General features: G+C 38.5%; 1 protein-coding gene across 2 annotated transcripts; it reads right to left on the bottom strand.

Moving 5' to 3' along the window:
- Positions 1 to 308: 308 nt before the first annotated feature.
- TXLNG (taxilin gamma) lies at positions 309 to 23,770 on the bottom strand. 2 transcript variants are annotated; one of them, XM_057419539.1, is made up of 10 exons: positions 23,527 to 23,770; positions 14,767 to 15,079; positions 13,958 to 14,049; positions 10,608 to 10,778; positions 9,702 to 9,896; positions 8,206 to 8,325; positions 7,042 to 7,116; positions 4,603 to 4,695; positions 3,997 to 4,092; positions 309 to 2,982 (listed from the first exon to the last, which is right to left on the bottom strand). In XM_057419539.1, exons 1-10 carry the CDS (start codon positions 23,680 to 23,682, stop codon positions 2,662 to 2,664), a joined length of 1,632 nt encoding a protein of 543 aa, XP_057275522.1. In that variant the 5' UTR covers positions 23,683 to 23,770; the 3' UTR covers positions 309 to 2,661. The 2 variants fall into 2 exon arrangements, with proteins under 2 accessions (XP_057275522.1, XP_057275523.1); XM_057419540.1 differs by lacking the exon at positions 23,527 to 23,770 and adding an exon at positions 21,603 to 21,679.
- Between the last annotated feature and the right edge of the window lie 342 nt (positions 23,771 to 24,112).

Here is a 24,112-nt window from a genome sequence, read left to right as displayed (position 1 = left end):
TGAATCACATCCCATTTAGCTTTCTGCAGCTTAAGCATGGTGAAACTGTCTTTTGGGCCCCAGAGTTTTGACAATTAGACATACTTATTTCTGGCCACATCAGTTTAACAGCCCAGGTTAAACAGTTTATGGTAGTGGGAGAAAGGCATTCATACCAGTTTACTTAAAAACCCTACTGGAACCCACTTGGCTGCAGACTGGCAGTGCAATAGCCTGCTGTATGGCAGATCAGTTAGAGTGCTGAGCTTATCCTTAGATGAATTTGTGGTTTTTAATTATTTATTAGATGAATTTGTGTTTTTTATTTATTTATTTTGTAACAACATTCTCAAAGCAATGCATGGAACTATTGACTGGTTTCAGGAAGCGACGTATAGCTCACTTTGGCCAGATAAGTCAATATGATATGGGTATGTTTAGGGTAGTAAAGAGAAAAGGGTATCCCCATTTTAAAAGCCTTTCATCACTTGGGGTGTTCTGCTTCATTCACATATTAAGTCAATAACAAATATATTTGTATTGCTGTTCTATACATCTGTCGTGTCTCTAAAAGCCCTTTAAAATATTCTTGCAGCAGGGTGCAAAAAAATCACTCTTGCCTCCATATAGAACAAGCACTATAGAAAGAATTGTTAAAGATACAAATGTTCAAATAATAGATAGTAAAAATAGAAAACTGTATGTCCTACCTTGCCAAGGGTATGATGCATCAGATACAAAGTTTTTCACTTTTCCTCAGGAAAATTACTTCATGCTTAGTGTTAGCTGAAAACTAGTTCTCACAAGTACTATTTTATTTTTTTTTAAACAGTCTGATTCTGTAAAGCAAGTAATTTGAAAAGCAAGTCTGAAATACTTCTTTCCAGTCTTTTTTTTATGCCATATGGTTAGCATGATTAACATTTCAAAGCTCCTAGTCTAATGTGACTGACTGCTCACTGCTACCTTCTTTTCATTCCTGCATTGTGCTTGGACCACAAACACAAACCTTGCACAAATCTAGAAGAAAGATGGCCAGCTTCCCATTTGCTCCACCATTTAAGAAGTGTCAGTTTTGCACAGCTCCTCTTAGTGGTATGAGCTAAAACACATCTATTAGGCCTTATATGACCTTACTCTCTCAGAGACAGCTACAATATCTCAATGTACATTACTACAGCAAAAGGATCAGGAGCTCAGTGCAGTCTGAACATTCAAGTAATTTAGCCACTAAATGGTCACGGGCAACAAGGGTGGGAAGCTCATTGAGAGATGCGCTGGATTCAGAAAACCTCTCCCAAGTAAGTGCAAAGAACTTTAAGTACCAGAAAAGGCTACATATGTTCGTATTTCCTAAAATGACAGCAACCAAAACTAGAAAGTAAATACAGGGGAACTAAAGTTATGGGTAGCTTGCAGTTTTTTCACACATTGCCTTGTCCGAAGTTAAATGCTGGTCCTAGTTTCTTTCAGGAACAAAAGTCAAAATGTGGCTATCAATTTTTCTAGGATTTTTTTTTATGGTTAACAAGGGAGCTTCTCTTGTGGTATGTTAAGAATAAGAACTTGAAGTACCATCTTTACCAGATAACCTAACTGGGAAGGCACTCTGCCAACTGGTACAGCTTTGAGGTTGAGCTGCAAGAAATTCCACGTTGTACTTCAAGAAAAGTATTTGAATCTACCTGTTCACTTATAACCAGTACATGCTTAACTTAAATATATTGCATACAAGGCTGTTAGAGAAAGCCTATATGCTACAGACTCACGTTTTCCATGCCTCCAGCAGTAAATGTCTATTTTTTGGCCTTTCAGATAATCTGGAGATTTGTCTAGACAGCAATGGATTCCTCTAGTCAGGATAACCATGTGATGGACACACTGCAGCTAAGAGGGAAGAACATGACTAACACCCATGGAATAGGCTACACAATGGCAAAATCCCACTCAGTAACGTTGCTGTGCATTTTTTCACGTATTTATATTTAACACGTTCACAGATAGAGCAAATAGCCCAAACCAGCCTTTACAACACAACCCTGAGAAGCCTGCACAAAGTTGTACACCCTGTTTCACCAGCTGCAAATTGACATATTTCAAAGCTGTTTTTTTCATACCACAAAGTACGTAAAAGCCTTTAAACATTTTTTACTATGTCCTGGACCTTTAGTTTTCCATTCATATATATGAAAACATACTAGAGGGGAAAGCTGACTTTTTTTTACTGGCCATTAGACATCCTAATGCAGATACATTTATCGGGGAAATCAGTATTCTTTAGTATATTGAGTGACAAATCAATGAACAAAACCAGAATGCTATTATTTAAACCAAAATGTGACCTGCTGTCACTGTTTTCCCCAGAACGATGTTGTATCTGTACACGGTCTTCCACGACAGTGATTTGTGTTGTGGGGAGGAAATGCACATGCATCTTTTTATGGAAAAATATTTTCTTTTAAAAAAATGAGGCAGATGTGCAACACAGTTGTGGAAAATCTATAGTTTAAGCTATTTAAAGCTGCTATGCAGCTTCCTGTACCACGTAAGTCCAGTAGTTCTAAGAAAATACAGATATGGTAGAAAAAGTAAGAAAATTTTCACCACAAAACCAAATAGTTACCACCAACAGAGAAAGTTATACACAAAATATATCTCTCAATACAGTGTTTACACTTCATTTTAGTCTACAGATTCAGTGCCAGGAACAGGACTTGTTGAGACAGTCTTTGCCAAATTATTTGCCACAAGTGATTCCACATCAGGTTGGATTCCTGGTTCCATGTCACTGGGAGTTCCCAGCTCCTCGTGGGAATTGAGCGTGCAGGACTGCAACACCTGCACGGCTAGATCCACATCTGCTTCTCTGAGAGAAACCTGCTCCTTCAGGACTTCCACCTTCTCATTCAGCTCATTCCTCTCTGTCTGAAGAGCCCTGCATAGCTTTTCCAAGCGCTCCAGTTTTATTTGAAAGCCCTTGTATTCTTTATCTCTTACTGTTTTCTGAAGGACAAAAGACAAAAAGCTCTGTGATCACACTGATTTTGTTTGTTGTTTTGTTTTTTTTTTCCTTAAAGACTGACTACTATTTAATCCTGAATATTAAGTTCTAATTAATCCAGTAGGTCAAATTCCAGAGCAAATTTCCTTAGAATACCTGACCACTAGCAATGGCTTGTCTAAGCTGGAGTGGCAACACACACCTTTAGCAACAAGCAATTGATACCTCTATAACAGCATAATACTAATTGTGAGGGCTGAGCATCAGTAAAGATCCTGATACAAGGCATTTACAACCCAAATAATGGCAATTATAGGGAGCAGAAGGGCACAAATGAGGGAAATCTACAATCCAAAATCCAGGTCAGCAGGTACTGTAGTCATCGTTCTCTTAACTAGCTCCTTAAAAGAACTGAGAAAGATAAGCAGTGCCATAGCAAACCTACAGGACTTAGCACAGCCCAGCAAGATCATACCTCATATACTTAAACTAGACCTTAGACAGTGCAGACAGAACTGTATGCCTATAGTTTCTGTGAAAACTGTTTTAGCTCCTCTTTTACTAGACTACAATTAGGTAGGTAATGGTATCTCTTGACCCTAAAAGCAGAAGCAGTGTAGAAAAGTAACTGATTCCTTACACGTGTTATTTCCTTCATGTCTGTCTTGGGTATTTAAAACTTATTTCTATCACAGCACTGACTGAACTTTGCTCAGCATACTAAAATACAGTAAATTCATTCAGCTTGCATGATTTTATACACATTATCCCACCAATTAAACAGTAAGCAAGCAAAGATAAGGCCGATTTTGTCGTGAGTTTAGATTTATAAATCAGCTTTTGGTTTTTCATGTCTAAGACCACCAGTACCATTTACAGAACAGAAACCATACAGCAGCCAAACCAAGAGGCAGCTACTGTGCAGTATATTCAGTTCTTTAAAACTAAGAAATTGCATGAAGTTCCCCAGGACATAGACTCTAGTTTAGACATACTGCTGCTTAAATGGTAGTTACCTCTTCAGCCATTTGCAGAAGAGCCTTGTTGTTGTTTTCCCATTTTGTACGCCACACTATGGTTTCTTTTTCCAGTTTCTTAATCTTCTTTGTCATCTGCAAGAGACAAACAGAAGACTTAATTTTGTGGCTTGCGTTGACTTCTTATTGTTACTTTCCAAGTTCAGTTTGAACAAGTTATTTTACAGGGAAGTCTTTTTGCTCAAAAATCAACCCTGCACATACAAATTCTGCATTCAAAGAAAACAAGATTGATCCTTAGAAGAAGCAGACTAGCAACTTTCAAGTAAAACTAAAGGGCTCCAGGGAAAGAAGTTTTAAAAAAGCACAGCCAAGAAGACTGAGAAGTATTTTATGCCTTTAATAAAACACTCAAATTAGGATTTTGGTTATTACGTGTGTTAAAAACTGTTAAAAAAACCTCCAAAACCATTTCTCTTCCATAATATGACAAATTTTTAAGCTCTACGTTATGATCCAAAATAAATTGAAAAATATTTCATATATTTTCAGAAGGTAAACACTGTTATAAAATCTAAAATGCATCCCAGTAACAGCATGCATGTTTATATTACTTTTTATGAAACCAGGTAATCCTGTAAGTACCTTCTCCATTTCTTGCCTGAAGGTTGTAAAGAGTTCATTACTTTTTGCCATGGTGGTCTGGAATTCTTCAAACTTATCCATGTAAAGAGAAAGCTGTTGGAAAAAGAGGCACGAACATTAATCCGAACAGCTGTATACAAATACAAAAATATAGTACAAGGCAAAATGAAACTCAAAATATTAGAGGATTAAAATTTTTTTTTATACTATCCTATGATCTCCATTTGAGAAGCATGCAGAACCTGTCTGAAAACCTGCTATTGAAACCGAATATAAAGGAGTTCCAAGATTACAGAACAGCAATATATTCTTAAGTAGAAAGGGTATTATGCCTAATAAAATGTTTGAAGACATCACAGTTCATCACTATCTCATTTTTGCTTCCCTACTGAAAAAAAAAAAAAAAATCATCTTGACAGATACAGGAAATTCAGCACCTGGTTAGTGAAATCACTCAGAAAACCTCTCCATAACCACCCAAAGGTAACAAGCAAGGCTGGGACAAAATAAATAGGATTCATTCCAGAAATCAAATACACATTCACAGTTATGAAATCTGCCCACTAAGCAAAAAGAATGGGCAGAGAATACTGACAAGGAATTAATTTAATTTAACAGTGAAAAGGCTTACATTTTAACAAGTGAAGAATATTAATCTACAATGACAGAAAATTTTCTTGCCCTACATCACAAGGCCAATAATTAAGGAACTGAAAAATATATTCATTAACATAACCTGTTTAAAAAAAAAATATCCCAAAACCTTATGGTCCTTACTAAAACAACCTATAATACCAATGTGTGATTTGATGTTCTAAGAATACATGACCATCTTCCTAGTCCACCTGAAGAATAATCAGTTCTCTCAATTCTTACACTGAGGATTAAAGGACAATACCGTTCAGAACACAAATATTTTATTTTGCCCTAGTATTAGAGGCAACTTCACAACAGGAATTAGCTTGGCTTGTCAACAGTACATGATGACTGCCGTTATTGTAACTGAACCTTCTAGCTCATCTTATTCTACAGAAGAATCTGTTAGCCCCAGGAAACCACAAACTATACGCACTGTTACCATTAAAATGCATAACAAAAAGGCAGTGGCATTTTGAATAAAAGGTAATCAACTACCAAAAAAAAAATCATAAAAGACTAAGCATGACAAAAAACTACTTGGGATAATTTGGGTATTAATGTATTGAAGTTCAGTGGAGAGGTGTCCACATGATTACATCTAACTGCACAAATACACACACACTTGGAACAGAACTGTTGGAGAGCCTGGAAAAGAATTAGGTATAGTAAGCACAGAAAAAAGGAATGAAATAGAGCTTGCAAGAAGACTTAACACAAAGCCTCACAAAAGTGAAGCAGTAAGAGGTGTACAATAAAAGAAATAGCTACTGCTTCTCAGATGCTATGTATATATGTGCTGAACCAACCACTTCCCTCTGCTTTATGTGCTGAGCTTGCGTTTGGACAATGACTGCAGGTGATCCAGAACCAAAGTGCAAAAATTGGAGGCTATTTCTCCACTCACAGAGAAGATTTTGCTGTAGCATTTATAGCAAGAAAACAATCGGAAGATAGCAGGTTTTTGTGGACAGAGACACTCAGGTTACTAAATCTGAATAACTAGAGAGATAGATGTGACATGGCTTGCTCCCAGTCCTCTACAACAGGATGAGACAGAAACAGTAAGGAACAAATTCTGGTTAAAAATCCCCACCCAACTCTCTATAGTCACAAGGGCCTCTCTGGTTCTGAACAGATACATATATATCTCTATATATATATCTATATCTGTGTGTGTGTATATATCTATCTATACACACACACATACAGAAACACATTAAAACCAAACATGATTCATTCCAGCAAAATAAAATTGTAGAAGAGAAAACAAGAGTTTCAGAGAAGCCAAGGAATGGTGAAGTAGCCATCACAATGAATAGACTGTTAAACTTTCATATATTCTGGTCTTTGTAATACTATCACTATTAGTTAAAAAGTATACTAATTCCAGCAATTCGATGTTTAGCACCTCCCAGTTACAGTACTCTCCAGAAGTATTAAACAGCAAGTACAAAAATGTCTTTACAACTTACATTTCACACTTCACTATCGAAGAGTTAACTACTGGAAATTAAAGACAATTAAAAAACACCAAATAATTTTCACAAGTAGCGTATAACATCTGAATGATGCATATCTGCATGAATGATAACATGTAGTTTTTCTATATGTTGCATTATGTTCACTACAATCACAAATATTTTGGCATTTTCTTTTTAGAACAAATGTACTGAAGACAACTCCGTTAAAAAAAAACCAAACAAAAAACAAAACAACAACAACAAAAAACAAAAAAAACCAAAAAAAAACAACCCACAAACAAACAAAAAACAAAACAAAAAACAACCACCAAAAAAATACCTGCTGCTTCAGCTGAGCTTCCTGCTGCTTCATCTGTTCACATTTGTGTCTGGACTCAGTAGCTTCTTTTAGCAACTAAAAAAAAAAAGCAAAACAAAAAAAAAAAACAAACAACAAACAACAATGCAAAAAGCCTTATAATGCAGAAAGTACTCCTATGAATGGCTTCATTTATAACGAAAAAGAAACAAACATTAACATCGCCTAATGGCCATCCAACCATGTTTTCTCACTTGGGCTTTTTTATTACTATACTTTCACATATACGATTTGAAACATGTGCTGGCATGCAGAAATTTTTGAGACATTTTTCTAATTGGTAGCATGAGTCAACATTTCTATTTCTGCAGCAAGTTTGAACTGCTAAATTTATGAGTAGCTCATTAACAAACTGTATGCAATTTATAACTGTTTTGTAACCTGATTTATTTTCTTCCTCCATTTCTCCAGTCACTAATACTGCCTTTACAATAGCCTTTACAGTCTAGTTAAAACCAATTTTGCTTCAACTTGACACCATTTTGTAGGTTCATCATTGAAAAGATTTTCATCAGCATATGATTCCAAAATTATGTTTTAAAAATACAGAACAACCCCACGCTGGATGATCATTTTAAGATAATACAGGAAAAGCAAGGCTTTGTCTAGAAGTTACATAAGGAACATTGGCGAAAAAAAAAAAAACAAACCCAAAACAAACCACCACTTCACCTAAGTATTATTTTTGTTTAATTTGAAGCAAACTTCCTGGAAGACTGCAAGTAAATTGCTGATTATGAACGTATAAATAAAACATCAGCCATAGTTTTGGAGACAGACAAAAAAGCACTTATTTCTTATAGCGTAAAACCAGAAGTTACAACTCCTGACCACAAGAGTACCTTTGGTGTTTCAGCTCAAGCCATTTCCCAGTCAAAAAAAAAAAATCTAAATAATATCCAGCCCATTTGCTGAGAAAATGCAAACAATAACATTACTTGCCTGTAAATATGGACACTAATACTGAAGGCATTACACGTACACAAAACTTAAATTTCAGTCTCACTGTTGAAATCTATCCTAACTTTCAATAGACAGTACCCTCAATTTGCCGAATCTGTTTCAAATCATGAAAAATATGGTTTGGTGGGTTTTGTTATTTATCTTTACAAAGAATTCACTTACAAACTCCCTTTCTCGCTGATGTTTCTCCTCTGCTTCTTTAATAAGCTGCGTAGTTTGCTGAAGTTTGGCATCCACAAGTTGCTGCTGCAGTTCTTTATGTTTGAACACTTTATCAATATGCTAAAGAAAGGAAATCATATCAGTCAAATATAAACAGTACACAGGTCAATTAAGGTAAATATACATGTATGGGGAAATGCATATTGTTTAGAAGTTTCATTCAAAAGAAACAGAGGCAAAGGCTGTTTTACATGCCTTTTCTCTGCTACGTCCATGCACTGTAACTACGCTTTTATTGTCTTTCACAGAAGCCAGATGCATATTGTATTAAACTGGTACAATGCTGTAAGTCACCTCACACCAAACATACAAAAGTCCTGTAACAGGTAGTCTATATCCTTTCTTCTAAAGGTAGTGTATTATCTCTAACCCTTACTGTAGTTGTTACTTCTAGAATCTCTGGTCCTCATTGTTAAAAAAAGCTCAAAATGAGCAAAGTTTTCAACAAAAATTTATTTAGCTGATGAAATTCCACAAATCATTGAATCTTCCAGTCTTACATGCATCTGTAAGTAGCATGAGGCATCTTTCTACCTTTTCTCTTCCCCACATTATCTCATGAAGGTGGGAACTAGTCTACAGAAAGCTCTCTAACTGTTCCAGGTTTAAAACCAACCAACCTTCCCACCCCCAAGAAAAAGAACCACAACTGAATAACTACATTCCAAATCTCCTCTGCCAAAGGAGAAAAACTAGGAGAAAAACATTAAAAACTAGCAAGCTAATCTTAGCTGTAGAACTCCCTGAAAGTCAGTTCTCTCTTTGACAAGAGCTGCCTGTTTTCCACTACTGTAGCTTAGACTGGCTAGCTTACATGCTGGTGCCTATTGAAGCTAGCTCGGTTAGTCCTATAATAGTCATTTCCATACCACTGGTCCAAATATATTCTTAAAGCACGATAGCTTACTTTGATTCTGTGCCAACAAGAGCAGCTACATACACAAAGGAGCTTCCCAAAAACCACCAACCATAATGAATCAAAGTAAAACAGACAATAACTCTTATGCTGGTAAATTTATAATTTAGACGAACTTCAAACACATACTTATGTTGGAAATAACCTTTGGAAGCTTTAGTTCATTCAAACCCCAGTCAGCTTCAGTGTCTGATCAGGCTGCTCACATCTGGCCCAGCTGAGTTCTGAATAACTCTAAAGACAGATTTCCCAGTCTCTAGACTACTCATTTCTGTTTGACCACTTTCACCATGAAAGATTTTTTTTTCAATATATCTTGAATTTAGATATGCAAAACCAGACAGAAAAGGCAGAGAGTGGGCTCAACGGCTACTTAATTTTTCACAGTAGTGAAGTAAAAGGAATAATTTATATACATGATGGTTGTAAAATATTACAGGGTTTTGTCCCCTATAAATAATTATCTGATCTTTACAGTCAAGGAACTAACAGTATCCCATTAGAAGCATAATGTAAGCACCTCTTCTCGCAGTGCATACTGCTCAATGAGTTTCTTCAGTTTTTCCCCCAGTTCAATATTTTCCTGGCGGAGCTTGGCATTATGTATACCATGCTGTTCCAGTTGAGCCTGAATTTCATTCAGTGTAATCTGGAAGTGTGCAGTTGCTTCTTTCCGTCTTTCTTCTTCCTCACGTGCTTGCTGCATGTTTTCTTCCTTTTGTGAGAGAATATTAATGTGTTCAAGCTAAACCATGGACCTTTTTCATATTTTTGAGTCAGAAACAATAGCAGTACTACACTTCTGTACAGTTTCAAGTTCTAGAGTACTAGAATTAATATAAGCCATAGCATGTTGTGCTGACTACCCATATGAAGTGTGTACATACAGAAACTCCAGAACTTCTAAAGAATCTTTTCTTTACCACTCTGAACATTACAGAGAGGCTGGTATTACAAGATGTTACATGAATACCTTTGCAAGTGTAAGAACTACCCAGATGTTAAAACCAGCACTGATTTCCTACAGTGATCACAGATAAGAATATCTTGGCTCTCTTCCATTATACTCCCATCCATTATATTCTGACAGAATCAAGCCTTTTGTGATACCATGCCATTTCATGCTGCCATTATATTTCAGTTGTGCTATTTTTTCCCCAGAAGTCATCAGCACTGCTTCCAGAACCAAATATGCCAAAATTACATACTGCAAGTAATACAAGGGGAAAAAAAAAAAATAGCAAGGTTAATTATACCTACATGTTTTACCTTAAAATCAGGGATACTTACATCACATGACACTCTTCTTCTGCAGGTACAGATAACAAGCGAAGTGATAAGTAAAAAGCAGCAGCCTTGATTTTAAGCAGTAGCCAATAAAGTCAGATTTCCACCACCACTGGCATTGTAATTTATATAAACTAACCTTCAAAGTCTTGTTATGACGCTGAAGCTCCCGGCAGAGAGATTCCAGTTTGCTACGTGCCAAAATGGCCTTGCTATGCTCACTCTGCAAGTGGACTTTCTCCTTCACAACTTGTGCTTGCTTCTTCTGCAGTATCTTCATCTGCTTTTGAACATTTCGACTCTCCTCCAACTAACATTAGAGATTATATTTATTAAATAAACATAGGTGAAACTATATTCTTCTAGATGAGCAGACTGAATAAACTACAACTTTCAGATGAAAGAAAGTAAAATAACTTCATTAAGACCCCCAAGGTGACACTTAAAAAGAAACTTCCATCATCCTACAGACAATTCTAAATGTGCAAGGACAGAAGATGGAAATACACAAATTCCAACTTAGCCTGTGAGGATAAGGGACCATGGGCCTGCATTCAGCCACAGGGTTAGAACTAGCTCTGAGAAAGAAGGATGTGGCAGATGTAATTAAAACCCAACTGAAACTGGCTTTTCAACAGGTCACAATGTTTTCCACTCTTATCTGCAAGGTACACACAGCTGTTTATCCAACAGGTCTCTCTCTAGTATCAGAAACAAAAATCCACATAAATGTGTGCACAGTTCTTTCTTGTCAGCAGGAGCTCCTACCAAAAGAAGCAGTAATTGATACAAGTTTGTAAAATGCTAAGGTATTTCAGAATGGAACAGATAACAACTAGCAGCCCTGACAAATCAAGTACTATTAAAGCTGCACAGCTCAGACTTTGATGACTTAAGAGTTCTGTAGTCTCAACTATTTGAAGCAAATTCTTTGTTGTACCTCTTTAGGCTCTTTAGACTGTAAATGACAGTGTTAAACTACGTATATGGTGCTGACTTCAATATATATTCTATGAATATCCAGTGAATAGAAGTTTCTTGCATTAATATCTAGTTGAAAGTAAGTTCCATTACACAGGATTTTTGGGCTCCCCAAGAAACCATTTTGTTTAGTCTGTTCTGTTGTAAAGAAGGTAACAATTAAGTTCAACACTGCTCCTTATTAGTGCCTCAGCCTTGGGACACCACAGGAAAAGAAGGCTGACAACAAGGAACATCACCATGATAGAATAATAATACAGTGCTGTTTTTTTGAAAGAGCTCAAAGTAATGCTGAAGCACAGAAGAACGAATAAATACAATTAAGCACCTCCATGACAACAGTAAATTAAATGTATATTTAATCTAGTTTGGAGAAAAGGATTGTTAAGGGAATATTTTGATATTCAAACATAAAAAGCCCTTTTCTTGGGTGGCCAGAAAAAATACTTCAAGTGGCTGTGCTGTCTGCATACCTATGAAACTTCAGGCCTGTAAAAGTATGCCAGCATGAGACCTATCGCCACGGATGCAAACCTTCCTACATCACAAACTGATCTCCTGATAGATTCCAAATTAGGAAAAAAAAAAAAATAATTGTGGAAGATCTTTTGCCAGGAGAGAGGCATTCCTACCTTTATTGTATAGTCCTTTTCATGAGACACCACTGAAAAACCTGACAGTGAGCTTTAAAGATGATGAATCTTTAAAAAAAGAAAAAAAGCATTGTAGGTGCACTGTCATAAACAGTTCAAACCTCTGCTGGCATTAAAGCTGACACCTGTGCCAGTGGCTCATCACCACTATCATGAAGAAAAGAATGCATCTTAAAAGGAACACAACCTAAACTTTCTGAGGGAAACAGAGTACCTCTAAAACTCATTCAGCTAAAACAACTACTGCTACACCTGGACAACCTCCCACCCAAAGTCTCAACAGTTCTGAGCATCCTGGGAAAAGCAACTGGTTTTCCAGGAAGGTGACTAACTATGGGCTGTGAATGGTTATGCTGCCTATGGACTACAGATCCTCTCCTGGGAGGGGAAAAAACAATGTGAACATGTTTCTCTCCTGATGGTCTTCAACAAGAACGCTCAAAATTAAGATGGTGCAGATAATTTCTTTTTTCCACAGAAGCAAGGAATTCATGCAAACCTAGCCCGTCATGCAGGCCATCATCATCACTGTGATTTGACATGGGAGTTGCTTGCTCAAATAGAAAAGGCATCACATGCACAAGCAACTGCTCGTAACAACTGATTTACTGCATTTTAGTCTCACAATATCAAAGCTCATTTTTTGGTGGGCTCCTCATCCTTGAGTTGCACTGTGAAAGTATTATTGTATCTCTTTTAAATGAAAGTGACTTCTTATAGAAGCTGCCGGTTTTGAAGGAAATTAACTCATGTGGACAAGAACGTGCATGTGAGAGAGCAGAGAAAAAGCTAAAATGTAACAGATCTCCAAGGAGGATTTCCTAAACAGAACTAATCTAAGTCTATTCTTAAGTAATTAGTATTGCCTTTGTGAATAAAAAGACTACGTGCTAGCTCATCCTCAAGCTCTGGAGACATCCTGAATCTCAAAGGACAAAAACACCCATTATTTCAGAAGAGCTACGCTCCATGTGGTGCAGCCATTATGTCATTTTCAAAACCACCTTTGTATATAATACACCTGACATCTACATAAGGAAAAAACCTCATGCTTTTGTCAAACTCCTCAGTTATCTCGTTTTACATTCATTTTGTAACTGCAAATACGGTGGGAAAGCATGCACACAGTATTTCCAGTCTTTCCATTCTTGTCTGTTCCTGTCTCAAGATGAACAAGTCTCCAGGGACATTCTGAAAAGTGAACTCATGAGTGTGTGTCCCCAGTTTTATGATCATCTAATTTAGAAAATAAATTATAATTTCTCCTACTAGGGGTAGGAATGCAGTTTATGATCAATCACTGCTAACTTTTTGACTTTCTGATTTGTTAATGAAGAAATGTTACTTTTCTATCCATTCTTTTGCATAATCAGAAAGCACAAAGCAAAATTAAACCTAAACCTAACTTCCCCTGCTCCCCAAAATCACTTAAGAGTTAAGTATAACTTACTTTTTCCATATCTCATTATCCCAATATGTTCTTTCCCTTTATCCTAAAGGGTATAAATTATAAAATGCTAGCACAAAAGCATTATTGACAGACAAAAACTAAGAAAATAATTACTCCCCAAAGAAACTCTAAACTTCTCTGTTAATCCTAATCCTACGCTTCAACGCCAAGTTATCAAAAAGTTATCATAACTTGTTTTTTCTTTGGATTTAGTCAGTCATGTAGAAGCAGAATGCATGCTAGTTTGGCTGAATTAATACCCATAATAAGCCTGAGCTTGCTTTTTCTTCCCCTACCAACACTGTGAAATATTCAAAATTGTTACTGTCCTGTATCAGAAGTTCTTGTATTCCATAGTTAATATTAACACATGAATAACTCTTGCTATCTTTACAAATTACTTACCAGATCAGCATACTTCTTGCACAAAGCTGCCAGCTTTTCCTCTGGTGTAGAAAGTGTGTTCAAGGCTTGCATTAATAACAATACTTCTTTTCCTATGAATTGGATGAAAACCACCAAATTGAGAAAAGAAAAAGTACTAGAAAAGAGCCTATCTTTAGAAAAGTAAAATACAGATCCATGAGAAATTAGCACAAATTAAGTTGTTCTTTGGTTTGATAGCTGCATAATCCTAAGAGTTGACACATGGGAAGCCATTACAGTAAGAATTTGTGTTGCCTATGTGACATTACATAACTTGGATAAAGTTACAAAAAGTAAAAGTTATTACTTTAACCTTAAAACCACAAAAATATTTTTACATATATTTTTAATAGCACAGATAAAAAGAAAAATCTAAAAGAGCAAAATTTAAAAGGTTAAGTTTTTGCTAATAAAGGATATTCACACAAGTGTTTTTAATAAGGTTCTGGGCTTTAAATATCAGCAGTGCTTTGGTAGCATTGGACACCACAATCCCAAATTTAAAAGTTAATCCAACAACCGGAAAGTTAAAAAAGCTGATTAGTAATTACCACATTATTACTGTTATAAAAGTTCCTTTAAAAATAGCATTACCAGCTGAAGGATTCTTACATATGCATTAAGAATTGTCTTTTCCTAAGCAGAAGTGCACCTTTTCTCAGAATACCTTGTTAAAGATGACAAGTTTTGGCTACAGAGTAAACCTGAGGCAAAGACAGAGCAAATGCATAGCTATTTTATGAAAATATTAAAGCCATTTAAAAATCAAAATGCTGAAGAGAACATACCCAAAGTTTTCTCCTTGTGTTTTTCACTCTCTGGATCTTGCTGGCCATCAGGTGGATCAGTACGGGCTTCTTCTCTCCCAGGAGTTTCCTCACGAGACTCTTGAGAGCAGCATGTGGACCCCGGGTGCTTTCTGTTCTTTGTGATACACTCAGCTTCTTCCAATGAAGCTGTGTTTTCCAGGCCACAACAGTTGGACTGAGCATGCCGCAGTGGTGTGCCAGACAGTTCATCACACTTGCTCTTCACCAGCTGATCCTGGTTATTCATTCCCATCTCCTGAGAAACAGCTTCTTCCATTGCACCAACAACCAACTTCAGAGGGGAAAGGAGGAAGTGAACAATCAATCAACTATACTAAAAACGAAAACTTTCAACTTTCTTTTGCATGGACAAGTAAAAGTAAAATCCCATCCTTATTATTATTATTTCGAGGCCTTGGGTGATATGATTTAGCGTAAGGTGTCCCTGCCCATGGCAGGGGGTTGGAACTAGATGCTCTTAAGGTCCTTTCCAACCCTAATGATTCTATGATTCAAGTTGATATTCACTGCTGTTAAGGCAGGTATATAAGTAGCTGTAGACAGAATGAGCCTAAAGAGTGATGAAGAAAACAGCATACAACAGTCCAAAATCCTAAGTGCTCTTTTACAAAAGAAATTTGAAACCCTGTAATTGCAGGAATGTTTATACTCTAGAAATAAAAAGTTCCCATGGAAATTTGTTCTTAAAGCTCCAAAACTAACTGGCTATCATCTCAGCACACAATCTTAAATGCAAACACTTCTCCCGTCATAGTTCTTAAAATCTCATAAATCGACACTAAGTATACCAAACCTAAAACTCAGCAAGAGTTTAACTAGGTTTATGTATTGTTATCTGAAAAATAAGGTACATAAATTGAGACAGGAGGACAACATTATAAAACCCAGCTTTATTACATATTGGTTCCAGAAAAGTGGAACATACCAGTTCTGAAATAACCCGAGATATACTGCAAGAAAGAGGGAGAGGCAGGGAGGGAATTAACCTACTAGGAAGTCTAAAGAAATACACAGAAATACACTGATAACACACCTAGGGTAAGAGTTCAAAATACCTCAATCGGAATGCCAAATAAGAGTGTCAGCTCATGACTGGAGAATATCTGTTGTTTTAACAAGAATTATAAACTCAACTGGAAGCACATCCATTTTTTAAATTTAAAATTTAAATCTATGAAGTCATCAAAAAAAGTAAGTATTAACTGGCTTCAGATTTGGAGTCCTACTGCCTATGATTTTTAACAATACATTATTTCTGCTCAATTAAACAACTTTCTCTTCAAACATTTCCTAAACACCCAAAGGTTTAATCATTTAACCAAAAAGTTAAACATCACCAGTTGCTTTAGAACTGCAGTGATATGTCCAGTATTTTGGAGCAGTAATATCACTCTATATACTGATAATATCACTCTATATACTACTGAGCAGCTACCAGACTCCTCTCTCAACCACCAGGACAACATTCTCAGTTTCTAGATATATTTAAGGCTGACAAGAGAAATTCAAGGGTGTGTGGTTGGGTGTTCTTTTTTTGTTTTGTTACAGTATAGAGGCTGGGACTCCAGACAGTACTTGGCAGTGGAATTTTTTGCTGTGGATTTGTGATCCTACTATACAACATGCATCCATGAATGAAAGTATAATAAGCAGAGCTGAACTCACTTCACTGCCAAAGTGATCATTCTAACTGATTTGTTTTCAGCGAACGGAAAATGTTTTGTTAAAGTCACAAGAAATTATAAAAGCAGGACCCATTTATATGCAGAATTTCATTGTTTAAGCACAGATTTATTTCATATTACCTTATATTTTTAATATTAAAAATGTCCTAAATCTTAAACCTGGAGTTTGTACTGGGTTTTGTATTCTGCACAGATGTACTCCTTTCCTCTTCAAAAGGAATTTGCCAACACCAAAAGAACGCAGCCAACACTAATAATATATTGTGAGATATATTTCAACTCCAAATTTGTTCAGCATGCTTTGAAGAGTTATTTAAAAATCATTAAACAAATGTGTTAATACTGTTAAAGAGCTTATGACAGCTTAGCTGTTCTCTACACGTAAATAAAGTCCCTTGTTTTAGACCTTATCTAAGGCAGATTCATTCTTCAGAATGATGGAATTCATACAGTATCTTTCATGAATGACAGTAAGTTTTTTAACTGCAAATAATCTGCATACACATTTAGGAGCAACTTCTGACTTACAAAGGAAGATTCACTTTCACAGCTTTTTACAAGTGTGGAAGTGATGCATGTGGTTTATGGGAAAAAAAAAAAGAAACAAGCACTGCCAATTTTATTCTCCAGTAATGCAAGACAAAATATTTGATAAATGCCTGCAAAGGTAATGCAGTAATATAACTGCTGTAAAAAAGAACCAAGCCCAAGATTTAACAGACTTTTTAGAGCTGTAAGATGCGTATTTTTTCCTATGTAATCTTAAACTGTGGGGCTTCCATTGGCACAGGAAAGACTTACCCCTCCCAAGTTTAGGGTCAGCTAAACAAACAAGATTCTTCCTAAAAAAGGACAAGAAATGTGAAAACAACAGAGACTGCTTATCCTTTTCATAGATATCAATGTCTGAAGACATGGCAGAGATCTCCAAAAATCATGATTCATACAGAAGCCAAAGAAACGATGTTGCATTGGAGTGACAAGACAGGAAAGATCAGAGGTATCAGATCACAATGTGATACCAGAGCAGAATTGCAGTACCAATACAACAGCTGAAACTTGCATTTTTTCTATTACATAGGACATGAACTTCTGGTTCAGATACTTGTGCCTAAGAAGCCGGGCAAAAGGTAGGGAAAGTCTGCTCTAAACTCGAAAATTCCTGGTTTGGCACATTATTTCCAGACCTTCTGAAATCCATAAACAGACTCCCATAAACTTTTGAAAGCAGAGCACAAAATTGCCAGGAACTTCAAAAGGCAGCTGAGAAGGCTGACTGGCTCCATTTGTGGTTACACATTGAACAGCAGCAGCTCTCTTGCTATCACTTCATTCCCCTTTTTCATACCCACCTCTGTTATGCTAGCCACAACATTCACACAGCTTGTTCTAACAGTTCATAGCCAGATTGGTACCTCAGTCCCGCTCACTGCACAGTTAACAGGCAATCCTCCCAACTAGGAGTGCTAGCACGATGGTTGGAAAGAACCCAAAGAACGAGAGTCACTATAAAAAAGTAAATCTAATCACAGCCAGAGCACAAGGAACTAAATAAAAAGCACCAGTTAAATAGTTAACACTGACTACTGAGGTACTAGAACACTGTCAGCAAGATGATGTTCATGAAAAGCACTGCTCCAAATTTAAACAACCCAGAATTTTTAACTGGTTTTCAGCTGAGAAATTTCTGCCATTTCTGGGGAAAAAACCAAAACCCACAAAAAAAAAAAATACCCCAAAACACAAAAACCCCACCCCGACAACAAACAAAAAAACCAAACAATTACTGGTGGGGGCATACATGTGACCAGTAAGACACAAAATGCCCACTTCTAGCAAACCATCATAGTAACCTCAACTCTTGTCAATTCAGAGCTGGGGCAATTAGCATTCATATTCCACAGCACCTGAAAGTTTCACAGAGTGAACACCACCACCTCATTAATTCAGCAGGGCTTTTGCAGCAGTCAAATTAGGTGTCAGTTCAATTCTGTAATGACAATAACAACCTCTTAACTCTGAGTATTCTCCATCCTTTGTCAAAAAAAACAGGATTTTCAGAACTTCATGCTCATTCTCTGAAGTCTAACAGAGCAGGCAGAAATAACCTACCAGAATACTGAATTCAAGAAAAAGATTTATGTGCAAGCATCTTGTACATCTCAAATATCTTTGAAAATAATAGCCATAGTGAAAAAAACTATTAAACTTGACAACCTTCTTTTGGTTTTCCAGTGAAAATGGAAGAAATCCAAGCTTAGTGACAAGCAAACATGCTTGCTGCAAAACCAAAGCTCACTGTGGCAGTAGAGAGATTTTGTAACAATATCAAATATTTTCAGCTTAAATACAATTAAAAAAAATCGGTGACCACGTACTGTATTTAAAGAAGTGGTTCTACCAGCAGCTATAGCAACCCTAATAACAAACCAAAAACAGCTTAAAAAAAAATAGTTAAATTCTATCAAGTTGTGGTCTGTAAGTTCTAGCAAAACTAACAGTAGTGGCACAACATAAATACATTAGAATTTTAGTAACTTAGATTAGAAAGTGGTTTTAAACAGAGAAGTCTGCTATTGCCTGACTAGGGCCACAAACACTAATAGCTATATGACTTCCCAATTATGACTAACCAAGAATTTTCCCCATTAGCTGTCACTTTAGATATTAACACATAACCAGAAGTCTGAACAGCCTTCCAACATTCAATATTATTCTTAAACACTTTACTATAGGTAGTTCAGATTTGATCTGTATAAAGCTTCAAGCTGGAGCACAGCAATAATAAATGTCACACTGAGAATGTTAAGTACTAAACAATTCTCTGTCACTGAAATTGCCCCCCCCCCCCCCCAAGACAATGGTTAGAACAACCCCAACTTTTACCTCTATCTTTTCAAATGAGTGCTCATCAGACTAGTGAACTTCTCAGTTCAACATTCCAGCCAGAACACAGAACTTCCAAAAACACATTGTGTAATAGTGCTGATTCAGTACTGACTGAATAGAAACAAAACCACCCCGCCAAAGACCTTCTACTGAAATCTCCGCTACCTTTTCTAGTTGATACCATGCTTCCACAGCTTCCAGCTGGCTTCCAACCTGCTGCTTCTAACCAACTTTAATGATAGGAGGGCTATAATCTGACAGGCCAGAATTAAGACTGTTACATACCTAGAAAGATGTCCAGTGAGAGACAAAGTATGTTGCACAGGTAACGTGTGACTTTTTTAGATCACGAAATTGTTTACAAAAATTCAAAACTCTACCATTACAAAACAAGATACTTGCCATTTACCTAGCTGTTAAACCAACTATTAAAAGATGCTGACACTTCTGAATTAGTGTATCATCTTCAAGCTATTTAAGACAGAGTCATAAGTCAAACAGCTTTAGGATGCCCTGCAGGAAAATTACTGGTAACACTGCCCCTGCTCATCCGCAAGTTTTCATTTAGTCTTTTGCTATGTTCTCTCAACTTGTACCTAGATCAAAAAAGTTGCGCATCAAGAAAACTCTCAGTACCTAAAGGATGAGAGTACAAGAGAGGTATCCTATTTATGTAACTGGCTATGATCACAAGAGTCTAAGCCAACTTTACTTCAAACAGTTCTGCTCCAGTAACGTGCACTGCATGTAAGGACAAAACAGATACTTTGGCAGAACTTTCCTTACCATGCCAAAAAGTATTAATAAGACTTACTTTTTTGTTCTCTTACCTACAAGAGCCCGTAACACACAGTCAAGTGCTACCTGATATATACTGTACTTATCATTGCTACTATATGTACTCAAATACCTATATTTTATACGCCTGTGCATACACATACTCAGTCTTTTCCTGAAAACTCTGTATCTCTTATTGAAAATAAAACCATAAGCAGTAGTTACACCCACATCTTTTTTTTTTTTCCTATATGCTAGGAAGTTACTCTAACAAAAAAAAAAAAAAGTACTGGTATTAGTCTGTCAAAACATCTCTTACTGCGTCCATAGTAGCAGATGGCCTGAACTGTGAGAAGACTTTTACAACCTTAGCCTTCAGAACTGCTAGTACTTTTAAATAATATCCTGGAAGCTTTAGAACAAATGTATGTACACAAAACAGATCTTCACAACTGTAAGACAACCTAAATATATAAGCAAATATGTAATCATTGCTCAGCATCAGGCTCAAGAAAAGTCCATTTAAATAACATCACTCAGCTGACTACATCCTCAAACCTACCACACATGTAACTGGGCATAAAAGCCTTATAAACCTTAACCTGATCAACTGCATTCAAACAAACAGAAACAAAAAACACCTGTAACAGCAAGAAGTACGTGATTTCTCATAAATGTTTATGGTTTATAGCAAATGTTATGCTTCCTGAATCCCAGCAATTTACTGTTACCTGCTAGCATGTTTTGAAAACGTTTGTGTGATATACTTTTCCTCAATACAGATATTCAAGAAGAGTTCATTTAACATAACTATTGTGCTAAAAGAACAGTCATTCTTGGTAGCAATGTTAGTCATGTCTTCTCCACAAAAAGTAGCATTTTGGGATGTCACAGAATTCGGGTTTGAATTTTGCAGCAGGTGCACCTTTATCCACTGGTCTAGACACAATAATTCAGGTGCTTGTGACCATGAGACTAGCTTATTAAGGTTATTTCTCCATGCAATAAATACTTTCCTATACTGTGTTCACTGACTTGGATGATCATGCAGCCTAATTATACCTTTCTGAAAAAGTGGTGGCCAAGGTGCCTTCCCCACCAAACTACAATCTTAATTGTGAGATCAGAAAGTCACTTCAAACAAACATTTCACCTTGTTCTGTCATTACATTAAAAATTATGTTCTATGTGCTCATTTACCTACTTTCAAAACACTGGACTGAGGCACCTGCAGTACTGCTCATCATTAGTTTCAAAGTATTGCAAGCTTGGAAGTAAGTCCCAACACAGCAGGAGGCCGATTAAGAAATACCTACTGTGGAAATCTGTATTTTATCTTTATAAGTCAATACAAAGTCAATGTTAACAGACCGCTATTAACACTGCTGGCCTTACATCTAAGATTAAGTCTCTAATATTGTTTCAAACACATTCTTACATGACCTTTGCTTCTGGTCCTTATATTTCTGTTACCCCTTCCATGCTTCTTGCTCTTACTTTCATCAACCTCATGCTGCAGAAGAGATTCCTGCTTTTAAAAATAGCTTTATTTACCTCAAGCAACCTCAAATGAAAGAAAAATTAAAAAAAAATTTTTTTCTTTTGTATCATTCTTTTTCCCCTGTGCTCTGAAAAAAGTAATTAAAACCATCTCTTCCCTGCTTTCCCTTAAGACATTAAAAATAATTCCTGTAATTCTAGGGGAAAAAAATCCCAAAACCCATTGGAAGAACCCAAAGCTTAAATGGAAACTTTCAGGGCACTTACAGGGCCAAGTGCTACACATTTCACCAGTCCTTTTTTAATGCAAGGGGCTGAGACAGGTGCTAATTAAGAAAATATTTAATATAGCATGAATCACTTCCACCAATGAGGCTTCACTTCCTCTTGACTATAAACCTAATGGTTTTCTAGTCATCCACATTATGTTTCTGGAAAAAGCAGGATAGACGAGTTCCGAATTCACAATGCAAACAGGTCACAAAGAACCTAAAAATAAAGTAGCTCCCCTGTATCAAGGCAGGGGGAGGGACGCTGCAAGAGACTGCTTAAGGATTTTTAATTCACAAAAAAAAATTTGAAGTAAAATTTGCTTAATATTCCCTGTCACGTTTCACCTTTTTAAAATGCTCAATTCCATTCGACTGCAGGTAGATGAACCAGCGTGGAGATGCCAGTGTTTGTGTGTTTTGGATTTTATTTGTATTTTGGTTTTAATCATCAGCATCTGCTTTCGTCGCAGATGCTAAAGTTCCTTACAAGCCCCTTACAAGCTCCAGTAAGGAGCTTCAAAAAAAACACACAGCACAAGAGATGGTTTTTCTTTGAGGAAAAAATACCTCCAGAGCCTCTTAAATCTCTCCCCAAGAGCCAAAATAAACAACCACCACCACCACCACCAAGTTACTATGTATGGGACGTTTTTATTCTTTGTAGCATTCAAGAAAGGTCCCACAAAAAAAAAAGCCACTTGGATTTATTTAAGGACACAGGATGAGATACCTAAGTGGCACATGAGATTACCGTGGCAGTTCTGTCAGGCAGCGTGTTGGTGATGTCACGGCTCAACTACTGCACGTTTTAAGTCTTTGCTGTTCGCTGCATACACATTTTAGGTTTTTCCTATATGGACACGCAACAAGACATTACTGTAAAGTCACCGAGAACACCGTCGCTTTTGATGGCGTGTCGGTAGAGGAAAGAAAATGAGAGAAAGGACCATTTTTCACCTATTTCGAAAGGAAGCACTCCCCCCACACACACACCGCGCGGCAGGCAGGCAGGCAGAGCCTCCGCTCTGGCACGCGTGCCTCGCACCTCAACCCCACGGCCCGCACCGGTGAGCGCCAACGGCCGGCACGGCGCCTGGCACCCCTAGCCAGCGGGATCACCGTGGGGGGACAACGGCAGACGGGCAAATGCCTCCCGGACCCCGACCCGACCCGCCTCAAACCGGGCCCCGCCACGTGCCGCTCTCCCCCCCCCCCCCCGCCAAAGGCCCGCCGCGCGCTCGAGGCAGGGACCGCCCCTCGACCCTCGGGAGAGGGACATGGAGAGCGGCTGGAGCAACCCCCCAGCCGGGGAAACGCGACCGCGGCTCCTCAGGAGAATGCCGACCCTCAGACACACACGCGCGGCTGCAGCGACGCGGGTCCAGTTCCGTGGGAAGCGGAGAGGAGCTTGTCCAGCCCCGTGCCCGGCCCCCGAAAACCACGGAAGCGGCGAGGGTACGGCCTGCCCCAGCCCCAAGCCCTTGCAGGGCGCCGAGGCCGCGTGGGGATGGGGGAGGCGGGGAGCGAGGCACCACAAGCCACCGGGTGGGGAGCGGGAGCGCCCTCCCACCATGCCCGGCTGCGCGCTGCCTCACCTCCGGGCCGCCGCTCGCTGTTACCGCCACCGCCGCCGCCGCCACCGCCTCCTCCTCTCCGCTGTGGCTCTGGCGCCGGCTGCGTTCCTGCGCGCTGCTGCCGGTGCCGCTGCTGCTGCCTCCTCCGCGCGCTGCCTCCGCTCCGCGCGTCGCCATGATGTGACGGCAGCATCCAAACAAGCTGCCGACAGCCGAGGCACACCGGAAGCTCTCCCTGCCTGCCCGCCCCTTCTCCCTGCGGCAGCCAATCGCCGCGCGGTCCCCGGCCTCACGTGAGAGGTCACTGCCCTCCGTGCCCACTGCTCCCGCGGGAGTCGGCGGAAGCACGCCGGGGTCCCTCGGGAGCAGCGGACTGCGCTTTCCGGCGTGCACCGCGCGACTCCCCCTTTCCTAGGACATGCCGGGAGCTGTAGTCTGGTCTGCCGCGGGGGGCGCCCGTCCTGGGGCGGGGCGGCGGGCACGCGGTGGTGTCAGCGGCCGGTCATCGGGGGACGTGTTGTCCGCTCCGCCTTCCTCGTGGCCATTGGTGCCTTTGCCGTGGCTTGGGAGACGCGGACAGCTCAGCGGCGCCGCCGTGACGGGGAGT

This window comes from Pezoporus wallicus, unplaced genomic scaffold, assembly GCF_028554395.1.
Source record: "Pezoporus wallicus isolate ANWC-B61680 ecotype Strahan unplaced genomic scaffold, APGP_CSIRO_Pwel_v1 contig_5767, whole genome shotgun sequence".
NCBI lineage: Eukaryota > Metazoa > Chordata > Aves > Psittaciformes > Psittacidae > Pezoporus > Pezoporus wallicus.
The sequence above is the reverse complement of the archived record's forward strand: the minus strand, read 5'-3'. Positions and strand labels throughout refer to the sequence as shown.